This window comes from Xenopus laevis, chromosome 4L (assembly GCF_017654675.1).
Source record: "Xenopus laevis strain J_2021 chromosome 4L, Xenopus_laevis_v10.1, whole genome shotgun sequence".
Classification (NCBI taxonomy): Eukaryota; Metazoa; Chordata; class Amphibia; order Anura; family Pipidae; genus Xenopus; species Xenopus laevis.
In genome coordinates this window covers 100,257,149-100,281,895 of record NC_054377.1, presented here as the reverse complement: position 1 = coordinate 100,281,895, position 24,747 = coordinate 100,257,149, and the positions used below count along the sequence as shown (strand labels likewise).

The window sequence follows — 24,747 nt, the reverse complement described above, 5'->3', positions numbered from 1 at the left end:
TCGAGAACCGAATCCTGGATTCGGTGCATCCCTAAATGTAATTCTTGTTCATGTTCATAGTATGGAGTAACATGAGCCATACAGATTGATAATACACATAAAGCAATAAATACAGAAGCTTTATATGTGCACTCTGAGTGAGATATTGACATGTAAGAGTGGCATATATCTGAAATTATGAGCATTGTGCACTTTTAAGAAAGAGTGCCATTAATGTATGCTTAATTAATCATGGTTTAGGCATAGACCTTAGTAATATTGACTGAAAGCATTTTAAGCTCTGCTTATAACTTAAAGGTTCCCTGTGGAGTGACATGGATAAGCAGGAATAACTAAGCAACTGTTAGGATCACATATAACCTGGCAAACACATATTGATTTCAGCTAGATTTCTAAACAGTTCTAAATAAAGACACTAATATTTATTCTGACTCTCAGTATCACTGAAGTAAACTGCTTTTGTTACACAAAAGCATTTCCGCCATTTAAACAAGAATTGTTATTATTAACATGTATTTATAAAGCACTGACCCATTCAGCACTGTACAGGAAATGGGTGTATACACTGAACATACAAGATTAGAAACAAAACAAAAACATCAATAACTGATACAAAAGAGCTAACCAACTAAATACTGTTATTTTAAAATGAATACTAATGCCAAGAATCGAAAACAATAAGCTAACAGACTCACTTTCACAAGACTGTGCACCATTTCCTTGAACTTCTGTACTGTGGTGCCCCTTGTTGGCTTGTCAAACAGTACAATTTCCTTTCTGGGCTCCAGATCAACTCCAAAGTCCAGATGCAGAGTGTTTTCCATCTGACATTTTATCACACCTTCAAGGTTCCCCCAGATTCCTAAGTATATCTGGAAAGAAATCACATTCATGTCAATCACATATGGAGTCAGAACATTACCCTAAGCATTCAGAGAGCATAAAAACATTTCAGAACCATTCACTTGTTTTAAATTTCAAAAATTAATTTTGTATGTGACATGGCTGACTAATCAATATCCCAGCTGCTATAATAACAAGGGTTCATTCAGATAGCAGTCTGGCCAGAAAACAAATGGCGTAGTCTAAGGACTTGCACAGCTTGGAGAAGGAGTATGGTGCTACTGGAACCCAGAGAATACATTTACCTTTAATGGGGGGCTGTTATTTTACAGGCATAGGGCTGGTACGTCTTAACCCTAATTGGAAACCGATGAACTTATGTGCCTGCAGACTGTTATTCTCACAACTGTATCATTTAAATAGCTGAATATAGTGCTAGAAATGCATTATCTCTTACCATAAAAACTGGTGGGGATGCCCAGCTTTCTTAAAGTACATACAAAGCTGTGTATAGCAAATACATAAAATGATCTTTATTCTCCACACAAAAACACTAGAACCTTAAAGGAACAGTAATGTAAAAAATAAAAGTGTTTTAAAGTAATTAAAATATAATGCAGTGTTGCCCTGCACTGGTAAAACTGCTGTGTTTGCTTAAGAAACACTACTATTGTTTATATAAATAAGCTGCTGTGTAGCAATGGGGGCAGCCATTCAAAGGAGAAAAGGCTCAGGTTACACAGCAGATAGCAAATAAGGTCTGTCTGTCTAATGGTGTTATCTGTTATCAATTCGTTAACCTGTGCCATATAGCCGTTTTTCAATTTCCGCCATTGCTCCACAGCAGCTTGTTTATATGAACTATAGAAGTGTTTCTGAAGCAAACACAGCAGTTTTACCAGTGCAGGGCAACAATACATGATATTTTCATTTATTCATTTAAAACACTTATATTTTTTGGTGTTACTGTTCCTTTAAACTGCAAGCTTTAAAGGGGACCTGTCACCCTAAGAAATAATTTCGAATTCTTTTCTATCATGTTAGTTGAGCAAAATAAACTTTACTTACACTGTATTTATTATTTAAATTTTGTTTCCTTCTGTTTTGGAATTATACAATTACAGCAAGCAGGCAGCTGCCATTTTGTGGACACAGTTATTAAGGGAAATTGTGTATCACCCCAAAATCTTGTGTATGAACCAGAATGAGGGACCTAGTGCCCTACACAATTATAGAGCCTGAGAAAGGAAGGGGGAATGCGAGGAGAGCAGTGACATCTAGGAAGTGCTGAATGGAAAGTTTAAGTAATTGACTGCCCCTCCTCTATGCCACGGGCATAGAGGTGGGGCAGGTAATATTTGATTGACAGTTTAGATATTTAAACACCTTTATAACAGGTATGGATGTTTTAATGAAAAAGATTTTTGGGTTCCATATTTAATTTGGAAAGGACTTTCATTATGCAGTTTTTTATGTGTAGGTGACAGGTCCACTTTAAATTAGAGGGAAGAATGTGGCATTCTTATAGATTTTATATTTAACTGAAAGCAGCGATGAGGGTTTATCCAATTAGGCCGGATTGCAAAACTGGTACTGCAAATGGACTACTTGCTCCCTATACGGTGCTGTATCTACTGCTACTTATCTACAGAATTACAGCATTTTAATTATTTTTGTTTTTTTTCTGTGCAGGAGATATAAAAAGTATATCATATCATATAAATATTTATGGACTTGTAGATCTGAATGTAACTTCGGAATTTACTTTTTAAATGGGCCAATAATTAAATTTTTAGATATATATAGATCAGTCAGGAAGCCTGTCAGGCAGGTCATATACACTGGTTAAATACGGTCGATTTTACATACAAACACATAGCTTGCATATTCCATTCACATGGTTTGAATCCCCTTTTTTGGTAGATGGTTATGCAGTAGGGTAATTCCTAGGAAGTACAAGGGTACGTGTATTTTTGAAAGCTGCATCCTTCCATTTCTAACACATGTGCCTTATCTATACTATGACTGCAAATAAGAGGCCAAACAATTGTTCTTTATGGGGTGGTTCACGTATGAGGTAATTTTAAATATATATTAGCATGAATTATTCCTAGCAACTTTGCAACTGGTATTCATTGTTTATTTCTTTTTTTTTTTTATAGTTTTTGAGCCATTTGCCTTTTGACTCTTTCCAATGAGGTTCACTGACCCCATCTGAAAATAAAATTGCTCTGTAATGCTACAAATATATGCTTATTGCTACTATTTATTACTTATCTGTCTATTCAGGCCCTCTCCTATTTATATTTCATTCTCCCTAGTAACCAGATTGCTGGAATTGGAGAGGTGCTCAATGAAAAGATAAATAACTCAAAAACCACAAATAATAAAAAATGAGAACCAATGCAATTTTCTCAGAATATCACTCTCTACATCATACTAAAAGTTAATTTAAAGGTGAACAACCCCTTTAAAGAATTGTCCAATTGGGATAAAAGTCACAAAGTTTGTATCAGGTCTAGGTCACTCTAGATTACTAGACTTGATCAAACTTTGTGCCTTTTATTACGCCATATCCTAACAGTCCAACCAATTTATTTTCACAATATGAACTATTAAGCTAGTCTGCTGCTGAAACACATTGACTTTTTCCAGAGAGGTGCAATTAAAGGTTACCTGGTTGTTGGGTTTTGCCGACAAGCATTTCCCAAAATAAATGGTTTCCTTCTCACAAAGACCTTCACACGCTGATCCATCAATAATCCCTTTCCTGTATTTATCACACTTGAAGAAGAAAAAAGCATTAGCTAAGGTACAGCGTATTGGGTTATCAATTATCTTTATCTGTAGACTTGCTCTCTTCATTTGTCAAAGGGAAACCGTCATCACTTTATTACCCCATTTTATATGCCAATTTTTTTTTAACACAAGTGTAAAGCACTGTTATTAAGCTGCTAATAAATTAGCAGTCTCAGTTCTAAAACATAAATATTGTGTTTAAGATACAGAGAATATTTACAGAAATATGAGTAGTTCAGGCAAAAGGTCATATAAAAAGATTTGGTAAACGGTCTATACATTTTAGTATAGATGTATATAGTTCAGCAGAAGGAGACGTCATGTGATGAGCTACCCATGCAGACCAAATGTTTCAGCATATCTTAACCTTTGACATTTACCCTTTTCTAGGGTCAGATCATTACAGGGATATTACATGAATCCCGGAAACTAGAGTTGTTTTACATTGATTGCTTGCTAACCAAAAAACGGTTCTTATTTTAAAACTAGTGCTCGTTGTAACACTACTCATTACTACTCAATCTCAATCAAAGGCATCCATTTTTTAAAACCTTATTTAGGCATGCAAATTCAACAGAGTTGAACATTATTTGCATTCATTAAAATCAAAACAGTTCTACTTACTATAGCTGTCTTACATTCCTGTCCCCTACAGAGCTCCGTGTATGAGTTGTACCTTACATAGATAACCCAGCTGCCAATAAAAACAGCTAGCCATGAAAAGAAGAGATATTTAATTCGTACGTAAGACAAGCGAGCCTGCAAAAAAATAAAATAAATAAAAAATAGTTTTAGAGGGACATTATATGAATTGATTATGGGTTTTTCAATCAATTGATAGTCTCTTCATGCTAAGTTGCAAGGGCAGGTGCCATGTCTGACAGACACTAATAAATGATATATGCTTGGTAAATCCAAACAATCAATCATGTATAATCAATTTGATCACTGCGGGACTATTCCAATTGATCCAATGGATAATATCCAGTTTTCCTTCTGCAGTGAAGCTAGAGTCCCTGCTCAGAATAAATTCCCCATATGTTTCACCGATGCATAGGAAAATTAAGCTCACTACTTAATGTAGTATATTTTCACATTAGCACAGCCTCAACAGAGCAATATGTGTAACATTAAGAGCCATCTTTATAACACAGCAAATATTAATAAAAAAAAACCCACTGAAAACAGTAGAGTAATACATTATTAATATCAAGATGCACTAACAGAATTCAGAGAGCAAATCCAATTAATAATGTAATCCAGCAGCTACTGCAAATTGGCCCCATGGTGTGTTCAGCCATATTGTTCTTCTACCCAGTGCTAATTATTGAGGGTCTAATTCTGTTAAGGTGTAAAATTCCCTAGCAGAAGCATTTTCCATATACATTTTGCCAAGATTTAGTACTTGGCATATCTGTTGCTCGTCAAAAATGTCTAATGCCAGGGTCACACGGGGGACTAGGTCAACTTGCATGGCCCTATTCCAATTTATTATTTTCCATGCACAGCAACTTCTTTAATGAGGGAAGGTGAGAACTTTTCTAAGAAGTCACCACTGGTTTATTTAAGAGATACATTTCCATTAATTATTCTAGATTGTTGTTACAATCATGAGATGCTAGATACGTTACTGCAGCATTTAGTAATGGAAGCAGAAATATGAAAGCAGACAAAAAGGTGAGTATCCTCAATAACATGACAAGAAGATAAGTGACCATGGTCAGTCATATCCGGTGCATTTAATATTCAGAGTTGGTCACAGATCAGCAGCTAACATAAATTCTGTGTATGTTTTTCAAACAGCTAGAAAGTGCTAGGATTGTACAAAGAAGCAAATACTTTTCAGGTTTAATGAGTGTGTGGTACCCTTAATAGCATTGTTTTACCATGGATAACCCAGAAATACTGGAATAAAACTTCTCCAGTAGCATATGGCAAAATATTATAAAGGCTTAAAGCATTTTAGAAGCAACACTTTTAACATTTTCCTAGCTCTCCAGGGCCATTGGTCACTTAAAGGGGAAGTAAAGTCTAAAATAGAATAAGGCTAGAAATGCTGTATTTTGTATACTAAACACAAACATGAACTTACTGCAACACAAGCCTAATCAAACAAATGATTTATGCTTTCAAAGTTGTCCACGAGGGGTCACCAACTTGTAACTTTGTTAAACATCTTTGCAAGACCAAGACTGTACACATGCTCAGTGTGGTCTGGGCTGCTTAGGGATCATCATAAATTATCAAAACAGCACAATTAAAATAATACCTGCCAGAAGCCGATACAGCAAGACTGATTAATAACCAGAATATGCAGACTGCACTGGGCCCTGTGTTGTCATGTAATCTAATGTGTATTTTATAGTTTTTGTATTGTCTAATATAAAATTTCTCAAACTCTGCAGAACCAGTGACTGCAGCAAAATAATTAGTCAAATAGAATCCCAGTTTATCTGTCTAAATCAGGGATGCACCGAATCCACTATTTTGGATTCGGCCGAACCCCCGAATCCGTTGCTAAAGATTCAGCCAAATACCGAACCGAATCCTAATTTGCATATGCAAATTAGTGGTGTGAAGGGGGAAAACATTTTTTACTTCCTTGTTTTGTGACATAAAGTCACACAATTTCCCTCCCCGTTCCATATTTGCATATGCAAATTAGGATTCGGATTCGATTTGGTCAGGCAGAAGGATTCCGATGAATCCTGCTGAAAAAGGCCAAATCCCAAACCAAACCCTGGATTCGGTGCATCCCTAGTTTAAATCTGGCTCCATGATCTTTGTCCCTGCAGCTGGAGTTAGAAACATGATGTAAATGCAAAAATAAAATCCAATACAAATCTCTACACAAACGCCGACCGCTCTACAGGGAAAAAAAAACAAAGCTGCTTGAGTTCTGCATGGCTGGGAAGTAAGGTGGGGGCTCCCCTTCTGTTCATAAATATGATTGTTTCCCTGCTCAGCAGTTAGGGACCATCTGACAATGCAGTAATGTAGGGAGAATTTCACTGCATACAGTCAGGTTTCTTATAAAAATGGTACACATTTTTTAATTAAAGTATATTGGCGATAGGTTTCTTTTTCATTAAAAGTAAATATGGAATTTTATTTTTTTGCCTTTACATGCCCTTTACTAAGTGGGTGATTTACCTTTAAACCATATTTCAGCATGTAGACAGTAATTTTTGCCTATGTCAGCAATTATTTAAATTTTTTGCTTTGCACCTCTTAGGCTAGTGCCACGTAGTGGATCTCAGCCTGCGTTTCGTGAATCTGGTCCTTAGCTATACCTCAGCTCGGGTGATGGCAGACATGGAGGAATTACGTGCCGAAATGCAAACTCTTGCATCTTGGTGCTAAACTCCACCACATATGCCGGCAATTAAGTATTATGGGGCCCCATGACTTCTGATGAATGTCCTGCCCCCAGTAATTACAGGTTTGTTTCCCCTATTTTTACACTCCTATGCCTTCATGTGTGTATATGATTGCGTGCACTTAAACTGATGCAGTCCTCCACTCATCAGATTGACAAAAGCCTTTTATTGAACAGTAACCTGGTCAAATTACTGGTATAGAAAGTATTACAATAATAAATCCGCATGTACTGTTTCAACCCACAATAGCTAAGACAAAAGTTCTCCTGAGGATCTTGGCCATATTAGCAAATGGATATTACAAGCAATGAATCTAAGTAATGTTCATGGATTTTGCACTTATTCAGTGCAATTCAGTGAGGATTTGTGGAACTGTTATAAAGTGCTTTCTGAATAAACCATAATTAATTTTTTGGAATCTTTTTACAAAGTATAGGATTTATCTTTTACTAAAAGTTCATAAAGATGCTTTTTCATCAGAGAATGCTACTTACACTATATGCTAGCACATGCAAAGCGGCTCCACTTACCATTAAATACAACTATTACTTATTTCCAGGTTCAGATCAGTGATGTGATTAAAACATTCCTGTTAAGACTGCTTGCACAAAGGCATCGAACCTGTAGGATAAATATGACAAGGTAAAATGGTAAAATGTTAAGCAATATAAAATGTTTCAGGCATTACATCTGCCATCCAGCAAATTCCAAAAAACAGCAATGCCATTTCCAAGGATACCCTTTTAAACAAGCAATTCTAAATTTTTTAAGGATATAATTTGAAAAGTTAGTGCATTGAACTTGATTATAACTAAGATGCATATATCAATAGTGATGGGAATACCTTTCTTCTGTTTTTTTTGTCTGTAAAATTTTCTGTTTTAGATTACTGTTAAGGCACTGTACTCCAAATCATGGAAAGCCGGGCCGGATTTACATAGCAGGCACCTCTAGGCCCACTGCTGTTGATTGCCCCCGTCCTGCCCCCTTTCTTTGTGCACATGCGCAAATTTTCAGCACAGTGTCCGGAAGACTGGGCATTGGTTGCGCAGGAATTTTTAAAAACGATTTATCACCAGTGCTTCCAAATCAATGCGGGTGTGGTTGGGCAGCATGCCACCCCCTCCCCCTAAAATTCTGCCCCAGGCCCAGGCCTTTGTGGACAGTGTCGGACTGGGACACCAGGGGTCCACCAAAAAACTTCAAACTAGGGGTCCACTCTCAGTACTATTTTCTTCCTCTCCTCACTCAACCTCTATTCTCCTAGTCTCTTTTCTTTACATACTATAATTTATTATTCCATCTATTAAGCCTTTTTTTCTCATAGAAATAAGGAATGACCACAAATAGTCCAAATGTTTAGCAGCATGAGGGCCCACGGAGAGTTTTCCTGGTATCCCTGTGGGCCAGTCCGACACTGTTTGTGGACTTTCCACAAATTCAGGCCTGATGGAAAGACCCTGTATCTGGAAAACCCCAGATCCCAAGCATACCTGTATGTTTCTAGTAGAAAGTTAATGTTTACTTATTATACATTGTTACATAGAAAATAGTTTAGGCTACCTTTATTGTCAAGCTGTTTAGCTGTGGCACCCTGGGAGTCGTAGTACTGCAGCAGATGTAATGTATTCTTTTCTGAATATCTAGACAATGGGTTCTGCTTCCCTCTGAGATAGCTTTTTGTAGCCTTCCCCTAAACCATGATACTGAACAATCTTTGTTTTTAGATCTTTTGAGCATTGCTTTGAGGATCCCCCACCTTAAATTAGTTTTTATTATGATTGGACACACCTGCCTATGAAGTTCAAGGCTTAACGAGCTAAACCAACCAACTGTAATTAAAGTTATATATAAAGCCACTCTTATTCTTATGTCTCTCTCTCTCTCTCTATACATAGAATGTAATTAAAGCTATATATATCCATTCTTATTCTTATGCCCCTCTGCAATATCTGCGTGATATCCCAGTTTTATAATAGTAAATCAGTGCATTGTCTTTAACCACAAAGCTCTTCAGATACTTGCCACTGTGCACCAACCACACTACAAACAAATCAGTGACCATCTAAACATCTACACATATTCAAGATATGGTATACTTCAAAGCCTTAATGAATGCAAATATTGAAAGTGTTAAACAATGACATTTGTGCTACTTATAAAAACGGTAGAGAAATACTTCAGGAAAACCATGTTTGCGCAGCTGATACACTTTCATATCTAAACTATTCTGTGGTTGATGTATGATCACACAGAGCCTCCTGGGAATACATTCTAATTAAGCTAGTGGGAAAGAGCACAATGTGTATTATGTGAACTTTTCAGCACTGAAAGCCTATTCAAGATTTGTTAACTGTACAAATCATTTGACACTAGTATCAATGTCTAAGTACTGTGCATCAGCATGCATTAATGATGCTAATAGATTTGTTTTATTGTGCTAAGAGAATACCCCATGAGCCAGGCTGAAGCTCCGCCTCTATAATAACAGCACTACTGGTGTTACCCGAGATAAAAACGGAGAACCAATACAGGTCAATATCAAAAACAGCAACTTCCGATCTGAAATATGGAAAAAATTAACTACCTGGGACTTCATGAGAACTAATGTTTTACAAATCTCCTTCTGAGATAGTTTGGCCAATATCCAATAATATTATCAAGAAATATGTATTATATCTGCATAATACATAGAAGTACAAACCATTCCAAGAGGAAAATACACTTTTCTGTGTTGATCTTGTAGTCTAAAGGAAGCAGCTTGTGGGTGGTTTCAATTCTGAAATTCTGGGAAGCCACAGTATCATTTTCTTTATGCAAACTTGCGTAAGATATAACTTGGTTATTCAATATCCAGCTCCTACCTGCAGCCAGCACTGAATATTGAGTTATCAGCTTGGCCTCAGCAACAGGTTTTGCCTGCCAGAACCTGTATAATAGTAATCATAGCATTTACTTGGTGCTCAATATATGTGTCTGTGAATGCTACTATCCAGCTATAATATACACAATAGACCTTGCCTTTCATCAGATTTAACAAGAGATGAAGAAATAAGCATAAAGTTGCAGGAATATATTTGCTTATTTCTGGCTAATTCTATTACATGTTGGAATAACTGGTTGGTGAATGATGGTGTCAGAAGCTTCCTTTTTTTTGCTCTTGAAGCTCTTTCGGTCATGGTCCTACACCCTTACTGCCTTTCTCTCGACTGGAAGTATGGTTAATGATTTGTGGTCTTCAGATTTGATCTTCTCTCTACCTTCAATGGCCATCACCAGTGGAAAGCTGCAGTCACACAAAGTATAGTCACCACCTTGACTTGAAAATGAAATCCTCCCATTTTCTCAATACTCTTTTGCATCACAGTTCATTATTTCCTTCATTCCTGACTAAACTCACAATACTGTTTTGTTGGATTCTGCACACTGACTGAACAACAGTCCACAGATGCTTCCATAGTCTTCCTATAATCCAGTGCATCATCGCAGAAAAGGATACAATGTTTCTAACTTAACAGGCTTTTGGCAGAGAGCCCAGAATTGATACTTAGATACTTTTGTAACAATTTAAGGTCTCTTGAGGAAATTACTTAAAAACAATGGCCATCTTAAACCCATGGTGGTACAGAGGATGCAGGGGCACTAGAAACATGTGGCAGCACAACATGAGTAGCCTAGGTGAGTATATTTTTGGAAGAAAAGGAGACCAGAGTATGAATTAAGTGATCTGAACTCAGACTTATTTTTTAATAAGAAGCCAGATGTATGTATGTATGTATGTATGTATGTATGTATGTATAACTTTATTTGTAAAGCGCTGTTAAGGAGCCACAGTGCTGTACAGTACATAAAAGTACAATATATATATATAATACACAAAAGCTGTGAATATCCTGTAAATTATATCCTTATAAACGGTGAGTTCTGATGTCATCAGTTATAAACGGTGAGTTCTGATGTCATTTCTGTCACATGACTCACTGAAATTTGTGTATTATAATAAATAAAGTACCCCCAGTTGCAAAATATGAGGATATTAGAAGTTACCTCGGAGTTCCATGACCTGTATAAAAACACTCGGCCTTCGGCCTCGTGTTTTTATATGGTCATGAAACTCCTCGGTAACTTATAATATCCTTATATTTTACAAAAGGGGGTACTTTATTCACTATATATACACGGGGGAGACAAATCACATAATAAATATATACAGAATCATAGGACAAAGAGCTTAAGTGCTATGTGGTAAGAGACATAGTGGGAAGGAGGTTCCTGCCCCATAGGGCTTACAGTCTAAGTGGATGGGAGGCTAACATACAGGTGCAAATTGGAGATAAAAAAAGTGCACAAGGTAAGGCATAGTCAGTAGGGACAGGACTAGGCTAAAGTTCTAGTGGTCCAAAAGGTAGACTCTTAGTTTTTTCTTGAAGAGATTAAGAGAGGATTCCTTATGGAGGAATTCAGGGATGGAATTCCATAGGTAAGGAGCAGCAAGATAGAAGGGTTTGAGATGAGAGGTGGCAGTGGATGTGGATGGTGTGAAGAGAAAGTGGCTCTGAGACAAGAGAAGAAATGTAATGAGGAGCAGAGGAGTGAAGGGCTTTGAATGTTAGTAGAAGGGTTTTATATGCTATCCTTTGCTTAACAGGCAGCCACGCTAAGGATTTTAGTTGGGGTTGAGCAGGTTCCCTTTTAGGAGACAGCAGAAGGATCCTGGTAGCCGAGTTTAAGATTGATTGGAGGTGAGAGAGATGGGGGTTAGGAAGGCCAGTTAGGAGGAAATTGCAATAGTCTAAATGGGATACAATAAGGGCATGGATTAGTGTTTTGGCTGTTGTTTGCATAAGAAATGGGCGTTTCTTGGCTATATTGCGGAGGAAGAAACGACAGGTCTTGGCAGTATTATGAATATGATTAGAGAAGGAGAGGGACTGGTCAAAGTTGACCCCTAAGCAGCGTGCTGAGTTAACCAAGTTAATAGTAATGCCATCAATAGTAATGGTGAAAGGAAGGGCTCGGTTTGGGTGGAAAGACCATGAGCTCAGTCTTGGCCAAGTTGAGCTTGAGGTGGCGTTGGTTCATCCAGGAAGAGATAGCTACTAGGCAGTCTGCTATCTGGGTTTGAACGTCAGAGGTTAGCGAGGGAGTGTCTAAATATATCAGAATGTCATCGGCATAGAGGTGATATTTAAGGGCAAATGAAGATATAAGGTCTCCTAAAGAGAGAGTGTACAAGGAGAACAGAGGACCAAGTACAGAACCCTGAGGCACCCCCACATTAAGATGAACAGGAGGAGAGGATTTGTTTGCAAAAGTAACAGAGAAGGAGCGGTCAGAAAGGCAGGAAGAGAACCAGGATGCAGCTTGATCATGGATACCAATTGAATAGATAACTTGAATTAGAACAGAATGGTTAACAGTATCAAAAGCAGAAGATAAGTCCAGGAGAATGAGAATAGAGTAATGCCCTTTGGCCTTAGCAGTCTGGAGATCATTTGCAACTCTACATAAGGCAGTCTCAGTGGAGTGTGCAGGCCGAAAGCCAGACTGCATAGGGTCAAGCAGATTATTGATGCATAGAAAGTTAGTAATACGGTAGAAGACGAGACCTTCCAGCAGTTTAGAGGCTAGCGGTAAGAGAAACAGGATGGTAGTTAGACAAACAGGATGGGTCCAGTGTAGCCTTTTTCAGAATGGGCTTGACACAGGCCTGTTTGAATAATGAGGGGAAGGTAGCAGAAGTTAGTGAGGAATTGAATATATGAGTAAGTACTGGAGTGAGGACTGGAGCACACTGTTTTAATAGAGGTGATGGGATAGGATCAAGTGAGCAAGTTGTTGATGGAGAGGATAGGAGAAGTTTAGAGACTTCCAGCTCAGATATATGATCAAAAGAGTTGAAAATAGAAATAGAAGCTTTAGGTGGAATGAGAATATTAGTATCTGAGGGGTGGGAAAATTGTTTGTGGATAGAGTCAACTTTGCTTTCAAAGAAGTCAGCAAAGTCATGGGGGGTATGTTCAGGTGTTAGCGAATCATTTGTAGAGGGATGAAGTAGCTAGTTGAATATTGAAAACAGTCAGCTTTTGTATGGGATTTCCTCCACATGCGCTCTGCCGCTCGCATACAGGAGTGCAGAAATCGAGTCTGGACGTTCATCCAGAGACGGAGATTGCGGGCTCGACTGCGTTGTGGCTGCAGGGGGGCATGAGTATTGATAGCAGCAGACAGAACCGAGTTGTAGGTATTTACCAGTGAATCAGGATCAGAGGAAGTAGTGATGGAGGAGAAGCTAGAACTGAGAGAGTCAGACAGAGCAGTTATATCACAGCACGGGTGTTGCGAACCAGAATTTTTGGTTGAGGGTTAGCAGAGAGTGGAGTGTGCGAGATAGAAAAAGAGATAAGATGAGAGATGATCAGAGAGAGGAAAATGATCAATGTTAAATGTAGAGAGTTTTAGGTTTTTGGTGAAGACCAGATCTAGGCAGTGGCCATCCTTATGGGTAGGTGTATTTGTCAACTGCTGGAGATCAAAAGAGGTGGTTAAATGGAGAAAACATGATGGCCAGGACTGGGAGGGGTTATCAATGTGACAATTGAAGTCACCCAGAATAATTGCTGGGCTGTCAGAGCTTAGGAAAAAAGAGAGCCATGATTCAAAGTCAGAGAGAAATGTGGCAGGAGATTTAGCAGAAGGAGGTCTGTAAACAACAGGTATCCGTGCAGCGAGAGGGTAGAACAGTTGAACTGCATGCACCTCAAAAGAAGGAAACAAGAAGGAAGAAGGTGTAGAGATTAGTTTATAGCGGCAGCGAGGGGAGAGCAGAATACCTACTCCTCCCCCACGGCCAGTAGTGCAGGGGGTATGATAGAAGGCGAGACCGTCATGAGAGAGAGATGCTTCAATAGCATTGTCATTCTGAGAGAGCCAGGTCTCAGTTAGGGCAAAAAGCTGAAGAGATTTAGAACAAAATACATCATGAATTAAAGTGGATTTGTTAGTAGCAGAGCGGGTATTAAGAAGTGCACCGGAGAAGGGGAGATGAGCAGATGGGAGAGTGGGAATTTGAATAATGTTGGAAAGGTTGACAGTATTTGTAGGTTTGAGCAGAGAGGGTCCATAACGTGGGCGATGGCAGATAGGTATATGGCAGGGACCCGGGTTATCACCTGCAGCTAGTAACAGTAGAAGAGACAGAGTGAGAGGAGGTGGGAGAAAGATTTGAAGTTCCTATGTTTATGTGAGGTAGTAGTTGCAGGAGTTAGATTCTTTAGAAAGCTATGTAAGGTATAGGAGCAGCAGTGTGTGGAATGGAGCAGAGAGGGAGATATTATGATAGAGTGGGGACAGTCGGCTGGAAATGTAAAGGAAGAAACTACCTTCAGAAGCACAAAAATGAATGTCATTAACAGGATTAACAACATTCTGCCAGTAAATATTCCAAATAGATCTTATTCTACTAAATTAAAAGTCAGATTTATTTACCTATAAAAAATGCAAAATGCAGTGCACAGGGCCACAGTACAGATGAATTTTGAATATATCGTGCAACAATTAGCAATGGAAACTGTCTTTGCAGAGTGGAAAGCTGAAAAAAAAGGTATAAAGTCCAGGATCCGGAAACAAGCAGGTTTTCTATAGTAGAGGTTGCAGAATGAGCAGCAGAATGAGAGTTGATGTTGATGCATAATGAAAGTAAATGTATTGGCATAAGGTATATACATTATAATAGGAGCCTGGCTATGTCTGAACCCTGCGCTCAGCTACACATTCAGTAGATTTGATAGATTAATCCAAAGTCTGGGGATGAATAAAATCCTGTTTCTGCACCAATCTATTCAATGTATTAATGCATATTGTCCATTACTGGAGTGTATTAAATTGGGAGTCTGTCTAGAAAATAAGAAACATTTATATAAACAGTTTCAGTTCTGCTTTATTACGCTACATGTAACATTTATTGGTTCACAGAGCTCACACATTAACTTTACTATCATTCCTAACTGCTGTATTCATTATTGCTGAGCCCCTCAAAATAATAGTTGTCCCTATGCAAAATGTCACTATTCAGAGCCATGAAAAGGCTATTCCACGTAACCTGTAGTTTAGTGCAAATATATTCTATTAAAAGAAGCAGTTCATGATTGATTTGCCAGCAACCTTGCATTCCTGTAATCCATAAACAAACCTTCACATGTTTAGAGCGTTATTTAACATCACACTGTGACACTGATGGAATTCTCCACCAGCTTTCAATTTCCTTTCATCATACCTGTCAACATCAACACATTTTATAACATAAATAATATATTTTTTTTTTTACACGTGGTGATCCACAGAATATGATCTAAATAAAATATTCACTGATAGTAGAAGTAGCTACTGCTAATTCAAAATATAAATACAGTAAAACCCTGATTTTACATTGCCCAGGGGACTGTGTTCAAATGGCGTAAATTCCAGTAAAACATTAAATCTGGGAAAGAAAAAAAACGCAGCTTGCCTGAATGGGGCTGCTTCAATTCAAAAATGTGGGTTCTCCTATATACATTTTACCCTACTGCCACAGTTAGCATGGACGGAGCATTTCCTTTCCTTTTTTCTATGCTAACTGAAGACAGAGATATTTGCAATTTAATTGGTATGACTATTTGCTGTATTTAACACAAGGAAAGACTGCTGATTGAAATTTGCTATAAAACTCCCAACTACAGAAAATATATATTTTACTGTTAATATTAACAGGAAGCCAAGAAGAGGAGTTACTGGTGCCAAATGGCTCCTAATCAGACAGCAGTTCCTAGATTTGCTAGGATTTGTTCTCAGTTTAATTAGCATTACGCCTCTTCCTCTGCATCATTTATTGATTCATTTGTGCAGTGCTGCCAACACACAATGAAGAATAATGCAGGCAGAATTAATATGCCTTCTAGGTTGTTAAGTAAATGAGTAGTTTCTGCATTTCCAAGCAATTCTGCTTGGTTTTAAACAATACGAACCTAACCAGCCAAAAAGCAAAATTGGTTTTATTATTAAAGAAAAGTCTGCAGATGGCTATTTCTTATTTTATGGAATTAAAAATCCTATACCCAAATGCTATTCTCTGTTATTCTTTCGGAACTCAAATTTAGTTTCTGTCAATCAGCCATGTTAGTTAAAAAAAAAAGTAAACAAAAACTATATAATATTTTATATCTATATTTTTTATCAACCTTCTGAGGCATTGACAGCTTTAAATTTTGAGGGGTAAGCCAAAAGCAGCCTTGCACACTATTGAAGCGAAACAGGCCCGGACTGGCAATCTGTGGGTTCTGGCAAATGCCAGAGGGGCTGCTATAAGGTCCCATAAAAAGTCAGTATTTAGGGGCTGGTGGGGGCTGTTTGGGCCTCTATGTGGGCTAGGGTTGCCACCTTTTGCAAAAAAAATTTCCGGCTGGTCGGGGGACAGGTACAAAAAGGGGCGTGGTGTGACGGCAAAGGGGTGGGGTTGTCACACAAAGGGACGGGGCCACGGCCAGGACAAAAAAAATTTACAGGGGATGGGGGGGCGGGCCGAGGGGTCTTTTTAAGGGTATTACAAATTAACGGCAGCTACATTGGCGGTAAATTTGTAATACCGGCCCCGGCCTTGGAAGGTGTTTTACCGGCTAGGCCGGTAAAATACCGGCCGGGTGGCAACCCTAATGTGGGCTGATTGGGCCTCTGTGTACCTGAAATGCCAGGGCCTATTTTAATTCTCAGTCCGCACCTGAAGGGGAGTGATTCTGGCTCCCAGGTAGATTGCTCCAGGATGATGCTTGTACAGGGGCGATCATGGCCCCTCTGCCAACCTGGGGCAACTTGCTGCTGCCACCCCTCCTCCCCTGTGAGCTCACCTTTTTGCGCCCAAGGGGGTCCATGATGTCGGTGGAGGAGTCCTGGGGAGTCTAGAATGCTTGTGCTCTCTGTCCTAGAAGAGCCAAATTGTGGAAGCTGGAAATTTAACTCTTAGAGGCACATTTATCAAGGGTCGAATTTTGTATTCATGTGAGTTTTTAAAATCTCCCCTAAACTCCCATAAATTCGATATTTGACCAATGGAAATGTAATTAAAAAAAAATCTAATTTATTTAACTCGGATGAATGGAATTGACAAGAAAAAAACTTGAATGTCAGGAAGATTGCAAACAACTCAAAATTGATCCCTGGACCTCTCCCATTGACTTAAACAGCAATTCGACAGGTTTTAGGTGGCGAATAGCCGAATTTGAGTTCTGAAAGGGCCACATTAATATAAATCTCGAAAATTTAATTCAAATTTTTTTTTAAAAAAAACTCATAGAATTTGAATAACACCCTGGTCGAAAGCAGCCCCACACAGCCCACACTACAAAACACCATATTAGTAATAAAGGGGCACATATCCATACCGTGTACAGTTTAATGTTTATTTATAAATAAGTAAAAATCCAATGACAAATATTTTTAGGTCTCAACAGGCAAACCTGGGTCACAATTGTATAAGTCTCCTAATACACAGTAGGGCAGTATACATTCCATGCAGGTGAGGTATAATCTAAAGTGTTGTCATCACTGGAAGCCTGAAGAGGTAGTTTGCCAACTACAGTATTTACCAATGAGTTTTGATGGAGCCCCAGTCCAACTTTCTCAGGGTCAGGTGAGTTATAAAGGGTGAATTGGTAACACCCTTGTTTGCTTTTAAACAGGTGAGCAGTAAATGCTCACTGCTGACTCATTGCTATTAATGAGTAGACCTGTAGCATGCATTGGACTTTTATGATATTACCCACTAAGATGCAGCCCAGAAGTTTCATAATTCAGGTGCATCTTGGCCGTGTGGCCTGCTGCCAGACACTTGTAGGTAAATCTAGCAGTGAAGTGGAGGGGGCAGTACCCTTTTCTTCCACAACAAGCTAGGATTTACACTTTTCCCCATCCTGAAAGCGGGCGGTGACATTAAGGGGCATGGCGGTGATGCCATTAGGAAGGTCAGTGGCATCACAGGGGCGGGTCTATGACATAGTGATCAGCGTTTGGCTGATCGATGCGTCAATCTACAAGAGTCCTTTCCTGTTTTTCTAATTTGAAAACCAGGAAGGCAGTTTTGACCCAGACAACGCTTCTGAAAATTGGGCTGTTGGCATTGTCTTGACCTGGACAGGTGGCAACCATATGATAAGCACAAGCTTGGGTTGCCACCTTTTTACTCCTTTGGAATCATAACGCGGGCGGTGCTGGTGATGTCAGGGGCAGTGCTGGGGTTGTGCCAATGTGTAGGTGAGGGCATTTGGCTTTTGTAGGCAGGACAGGCAGGACTATGATACAGTAGCATTTTATTGGCTGAATCACATGGAAATCAGAGGACAGACCTGACCTGTTTTCTGACTTTTGACAACTGGGAAGGCAGTTTTCAACCAGGCAGTATAAAAAGCATACAACCCTAGTAAAACTGTGCATGCAAGAAGGGGGGCAGGGAGCTATGCCTAAATATTGATCGATATTTTGCATTTGAGATATATTTCTCTTTATCCTTCACCAAAGTAAGTGTTAAGAAAAAAAATATATGTACAGTAAATTTTAAATTTTACAAAACTTTATTTTCAGTTTTCCCACAGGTTACACCATGTTTTTTGTCACACAAATTTATAATGCATTTCAGTCCGTGATGTTCACAGATTTTTACATTATGTTTTACTGGATTTAACACCAAAATGTTGTCCTGGTGTTCCCAAAAATGGTTTTGTCCTCTGTAAATGTTTTTATTAGTGACCTTACATAGAAACCTTACATACTTTGCTTTGGTTCTGTCTGTATATTATAGTTATAAAGTTAGCCTACACCTCATACAGTCATGAACAAATCACTTATTGCTTGAGGATGTGCATCCGACTGTCCCATAGTATAACACTGATGCTGAAAATGCCTAACCCTTGTCATTAACATAGTAAATATATTTCAAAGTAAAACTCCCTGATTTTACAGTTCTCCAAATTTTGCAAATTTTTTTATGGTCCTCTAAAAATACATAAAATGGGGGTTTTACTGTAAATAATTCTTATTTAACTAATAAACACCATTATGCCAAGCTTCCCTAGGTAAAGAGCAACCATATTCTTCTAACAATATAAAGTTATAAAGTCCATTCATGTAAGAATCCTGTATTAACAGTTTGACTGATAAGAAATTTCACTTTCACTCATGAGCCAGCTTTTTAAATCTCCTTAGCATCTGAAACTAGGGTAAGGTCACACTGTGAGATTCGTGGAGATTTAGTTGCCCGGTGACTAATCGCCTCTTCTTTGGGGCGACTTATCTCCCCAAACTTCTTCCCCCGTCTTCCGCCTGCTACAATGAAAAAACTCCTGCAGCATGGCACTCGCGCTGCTTCGTTTTCTGAAGTTGCCCGAAGACACAGGGAAGCAGTTTGGGGAGATTAGTCGCCTCAAAGAAGAGCTGATTAGTCGTCGGGTCACTAAATCTCCCAGACTCTTACAGTGTGACCTTACCCTTAGGGCAGAGGCACACGCAAAGATTCGGGGAGATATAGAGGTATATTTATTAAAGAGTGAAGTTAGAGGTCGCCACAGTCCTCTAGAGTGGAATTCCGCCACTCTCCATTAATTTCTATGGGATATTTAAAAAAGTATTTATCAATGGGTGAAAGTTCATCCTTTGATAAATATGCCTTTCAAAATTCCATAGAAATGAATGGAGAGTAGCAGAATTTCACTCTAGAGGACTGTGGTGATCTCGAACTTCACTCTCTGATAAATATACCCCTTAGTCGCCCGGCGTAAAATCGACTCTTTTTTGGGTGACTAATCTCCCTGAAAAGCCTCGGAGCAAGGATATTTCGGGCAACTTCGGAAAACGAATTGCTTCGAGTGCCATCCTGCAGGTGATTTAGATTCTAGCTGGTTTGAAGGCTTTTCAGGGAGATTACTTGTGTGAAGAAGAGGCGATTTGTCGCTGGGCGACTAAATCTCCCCGAATCTTAATCCCTAAGTAACTGTTATAGCAGTCAGCCAACATTAAGATGATGTGCTTGTCTTAATACAAATGAATATAAAACTGAATAAGGCACTTGGCAAACTCAAGGATATTCTGCTATGAAATTGTTGTGTGACAGTCAGCCTAAAGTCAATGGCATGTGAAGTGATCAGTTTTGAGAATTTTGTAGTTCTGTGGGAAGCAAACAGAATGCTTGAAAATAACACCACATTAATTTGGATGTCGGTGCACTTACTTGTCAGGCAACGGTCACCCAAAAACATGGCATTTAGTATTTACAAATTACAATCACTTGACATATGAACTTAGTCTAACAGAAAGTTTGCTTTCTCTGACTCTATCCTAATCATGAAGATTAGAAAACCATAGACCACATGAAATGGGAAAAAAATTGAATGAACTTCATTCCAAGGTATTCTCCATTTTGTAATAGGTTGTTTTCCAATAATGTACTACAATACTGCCCAGGCATCTGGCATTTCTGAACGAGCACCTCAGCTGTACTGTGTATTCTTCTGCTACAGGGAGCCTAGGTTTGTAAAAATGTGATAAAACATCATTCCAAAATGAAAGTAGAACAGAATACATGTTGTCAAAAAAGTGTGTATATTTCATCTTATAAAATAAGTCCTATATTGCACCAGTAAAATATTACTTTCATTTCATTAGCTTTTATTTTTTAATATGTAGTAGACAAAACTAACCGCTAATTATTTACAATTGCTATTGCACTTGTGGTTTCCCCAACACACCCTATGTAAAACTATCCCAGTTTTGTTCATTCTATTCTGGAACACAGTTAACAAATGACACATTAGACTATGGTTGAATTAAATGAATGTAACACCTTGTGCACATGTTCATTTCCCAGGAATACTGTGACTACTATAAAAATCACAAATTTCATCTCCATGACTTGATTTTTTTAAAATAGTATCAGTTTACTTTTAAGAACTACATGGTAGAATCTTTAGGATGTATCAGATCAACAGAACGTATCCTACAAGTTGGATGTAGTCGCATGGGTCAAAATATAATGGGACAGATAGAAAAATCCGATGTGTAAACTACATAGAAAATTTGCCATCCAACAGGACACAAAAGGTATAACTTCATGTTGCGTCTGCATCCGACAAGATAAAATGTAATGTTTTTCAGCCTTTTTGTTCTCATTGAAATAGACTGACTGTTGGATACAGACCTATCAACAAAACACTCCACCTGACTATCTGATCCAACTTATATTACAGATTTTGTAGTACCCTACATCTTGTGCTGATGAACAAATCTGCCATGTACTTTAATCGAGTGCTTCTTTGGATGTCAGCGAACTGACCAACAATGCAAGTGTAGTGAATCTGGGCCCTATAGATAAAAGGTGGGCTGTTATTAGATTGTTGTTGCTGCATCTTGAATGTAGTGCCTACATTTGAAATAACTGCTACAGACTGATAAAAATAGTTTGCTTATTCCACAGCTTGTCTCCCTTTTTTTCTACAGGTCCCATATTTACTCATGTTTAATGTGTTCTTAACACACCTTCTGACAGCATGGGATACAAAGTGCAAGACAAAACACCTGTGGAAACATCGCCCAATAAAGAAAAAGGAAGCATATCTGTGTAGCCAGAAATCATTATTAATAGAGAAATATATGACACTTCCTAAGCAATCATAAAAAGCTAAGTAGCATTATAAAACCATGACAAAATTATGAGGCAATTGTGTTCCTTTAATTAGTACTATTAAAGTATGGGATGAGAGCCAAGCATAGTAAAACATACTTATCATTATAGAAATAGTGAGAATAACTGTCTTTTAATTGACAGTTGCCACACTTTAATGGTTAACATTGTAATCAAGGACAAAATGTATGATATGTGAGATATTAACCAAGGTATTGAGAGAAGCCCCCAGGGAATAAATAGCAATAATTTATAGTACATTAATAGGTAGCCATTTACTTTAGCTGCTGTTGGACTACAGCCACAAGTCAGGTATTCTTATTATACAACAATACAATACAACAATACAGTAGTTGCTTTTCTGTACTATGCAGCCGGGTATTAGAACATTCATCTAATACAGGAACCTGCACAAATTAAACAAGGTATAGCAACAGAATACAGGTATTGGACCTATTATCCAGAATCATCGGGACCTGGGGCGTTCCAGATAACGGGTTTTTCCGTAATTTGGATCTTCACACATTAAGACTACTAGAAAATCATGTAATATGCTGGTTTTACTTCCAATAAGGATTAATTATATCTTAGTTGGGATCAAGTACAAGCAACTGTTTTCTTACTACAGATATAAAGGAAAACATTTTTAAAATTTTGGATTATTTGATTATGATGAGAAGACGGCCTTTCCGTAATTAGGAAGTTTCTGGATAACGGGTTTCCGGATAACGGATCCCATACCTGTATAATATTGTATACAAACAGCGAAAGATTTTAAGAATGTATTCATACTGGAATGGTGAGTACATAAGTTTCCCATATTTCTAGCAGAAACGTAAGCTTTCCAGTTTGTAAATTTGCATTATTTGCTAATGTGTAAATATCTACAGGTACAGGAGCTCTTAACTGGAATATAGCCTGGGGTTTTATGGATAAGGGGTCATTCCATATTTTGGATCATCATTTTTACTGATAAGATTTAGACTTTAAATAAACCCAGTATGACTGTTTTGTCTTGAACATGGATTTATGCAGGTTACTCAACATGGAGTACAGGCCATTATTTTATTATTACAGAGAAAAAGTAAATCAGTCTAAAATTTGTGAACAATTCACAGGCTATTAAATAAACTGGGAAGGTGAGTGTTCATGCAGCCAGCAAGCTAAATACAAGGAAAGATGAGGCGTTGGTACAGGTGTTTTATCTTCTTATATATTAGGGTACTATGTAATGAGGAAGGCCAGATTTGACAAACATCATTAGAAATTAATTATCCATATTTTTCTCATTATGTCACATATAAGTAAGGCTTTGTATTAGCAGCATTTATATACATGCATATAATACCTACTTCAGTTACTGTAAGTTATTTATACTTTTTAAAAATACATCTTTAAGAAGCAAATAAGGAAAGGGAATTCCCTCCCTCCCCACAAGGAAGTTTTCCTTCTCGGCCCCCACATGGGAGTTGGAAGCAAAACCCCTGTCCCCTCCACACTGTGAGTGCACGACCTACCCTCGCTCCTTTAATCATGGTGAGTAGTGATGAGCAAATTTGCAAAACACATTAAAGTCAAAAGACGTCAAAATTATTTTACGTGCAACTTTTTTTTATCCGCAATTTTTTCTCACTCCAAATACATTAAAGTCAATGGGCATTTTTTTCTAGCCAACTTTTTTGTCCAAATGCATTAAAAGTCTATTGCTGTTTTTTTCTTACTTTTGTGTCTCTGCGACAATTGCCTTGGCGACTTTTTTTGTCACAGCAAAATATTTAACGGTGGACTTTTGCCACAGTGAAACAATTTGCAGATGGCGAAGTACATAATTTCACGCAAATCATGCCTGGCAAAAAAATTTGCTAGATAGATAGAAGCACACAGCAAACTCCTGCTGTATGCTAGTTATACCACTGAGAGAGTGGTAAATTATTGAAAGGAAAGGGTTAGGGCCGAAAAAAACTAAAGACCAGGGGTTAGAGAAAAGAGAAGGCATGTAGTGTCAGACTGTGATTTCAGGTGTCTACCAGAAAACCTTACACCACCAATCCAAATGTATTCTCTTCATTCTTTATTCTCTAAGTCACTATTATATTTATATATGCTCATCTATCTTTGTGCCATAGCCATTAAGAAGCCAAGCTTTGTAAAAGTGCAAGATTTGACACGTACCAATACCAGGGTGTAGCCAGGTTATTTTTAAATTCTTAGGGACTGCATTTAAGGTATAGTGCTTTGCTGTAAAGCCTTGAGAATTGATTGCTGCCTTGAAAGTGGGTGACCTGGGTGGAAACTAGCATCAAGGTCTCCAAGTCTGATATATTGCGAATTACTCAGTGATCCAGAGACAATTTATTTTCAGCATCGAGGGGATATGAAATATTTGTTTGATAAGCAGGATAAGACTGAAACCACAAAAAAGCTTGGATCACTCATCTGTTTTTTATCAGAAGTTAGAAGCTTTCTGGGATACATTAAACATGTTTCTAATATTATGACTGTACCTAGTTTATAATATCCTTGAAGTCATTTAGGGCATAATTCAGGACCTTGGAAGTCCTGTAGAATGTTGCAGTATTTTTTTTTATATCTAAAACTTTTTTATAAGGGGCCCTGATCAAACATTAGGCCTCAAAGTTGGGCTTGAACCAAAGCAACCAAACACATCTGCTCTAAGATTCTGAACCTGTAAACGGAGAGCTGTTTTTGTTCTTTGGACGGAACGGAAGTACAGCAAGTGGGTAAGAGAGTTAATACAGCAATATAAGGGGCAGATTCACTAACCGGCGAAAAGTCGCCAGCGACCGCTTTGCACCCGTTGCTAAACTACTCCAGGAGAAAATTCGCTCAGACAATGCAGTGCACTTAGCCTGGTCTGAGTTGGCAAAGGCAAGTCTGGGGAAATTGGTAATGTTAAGTAAAATTTGCATTTTAGTTAATTTGCGGAGTAACGTCCAATCACCAGAGCGAATTGTCGCCTGGTGATAGAGTGCGAATGAGAGCCCTGCGGGTGATAACACTGGCGAA

General features: G+C 38.2%; 1 protein-coding gene across 3 annotated transcripts in view; it reads right to left on the bottom strand.

The window, feature by feature from the left end:
* dipk1a.L (divergent protein kinase domain 1A L homeolog) overlaps nucleotides 1–24,747 on the bottom strand; it is a 47,935-nt gene that overhangs the window by 2,675 nt on the left and 20,513 nt on the right. For 2 of the 3 annotated variants that reach the window (XM_018256807.2, XM_018256805.2), the window contains exons 2-5: nucleotides 7,553–7,643; nucleotides 4,267–4,401; nucleotides 3,520–3,627; nucleotides 696–872 (exon numbers count right to left, since the gene is read on the bottom strand). In XM_018256807.2, coding sequence (XP_018112296.1) covers nucleotides 696–872; nucleotides 3,520–3,627; nucleotides 4,267–4,401; nucleotides 7,553–7,555 — 423 coding nt within the window. In that variant the 5' untranslated portion in view covers nucleotides 7,556–7,643. 3 annotated transcript variants of the gene reach the window in all.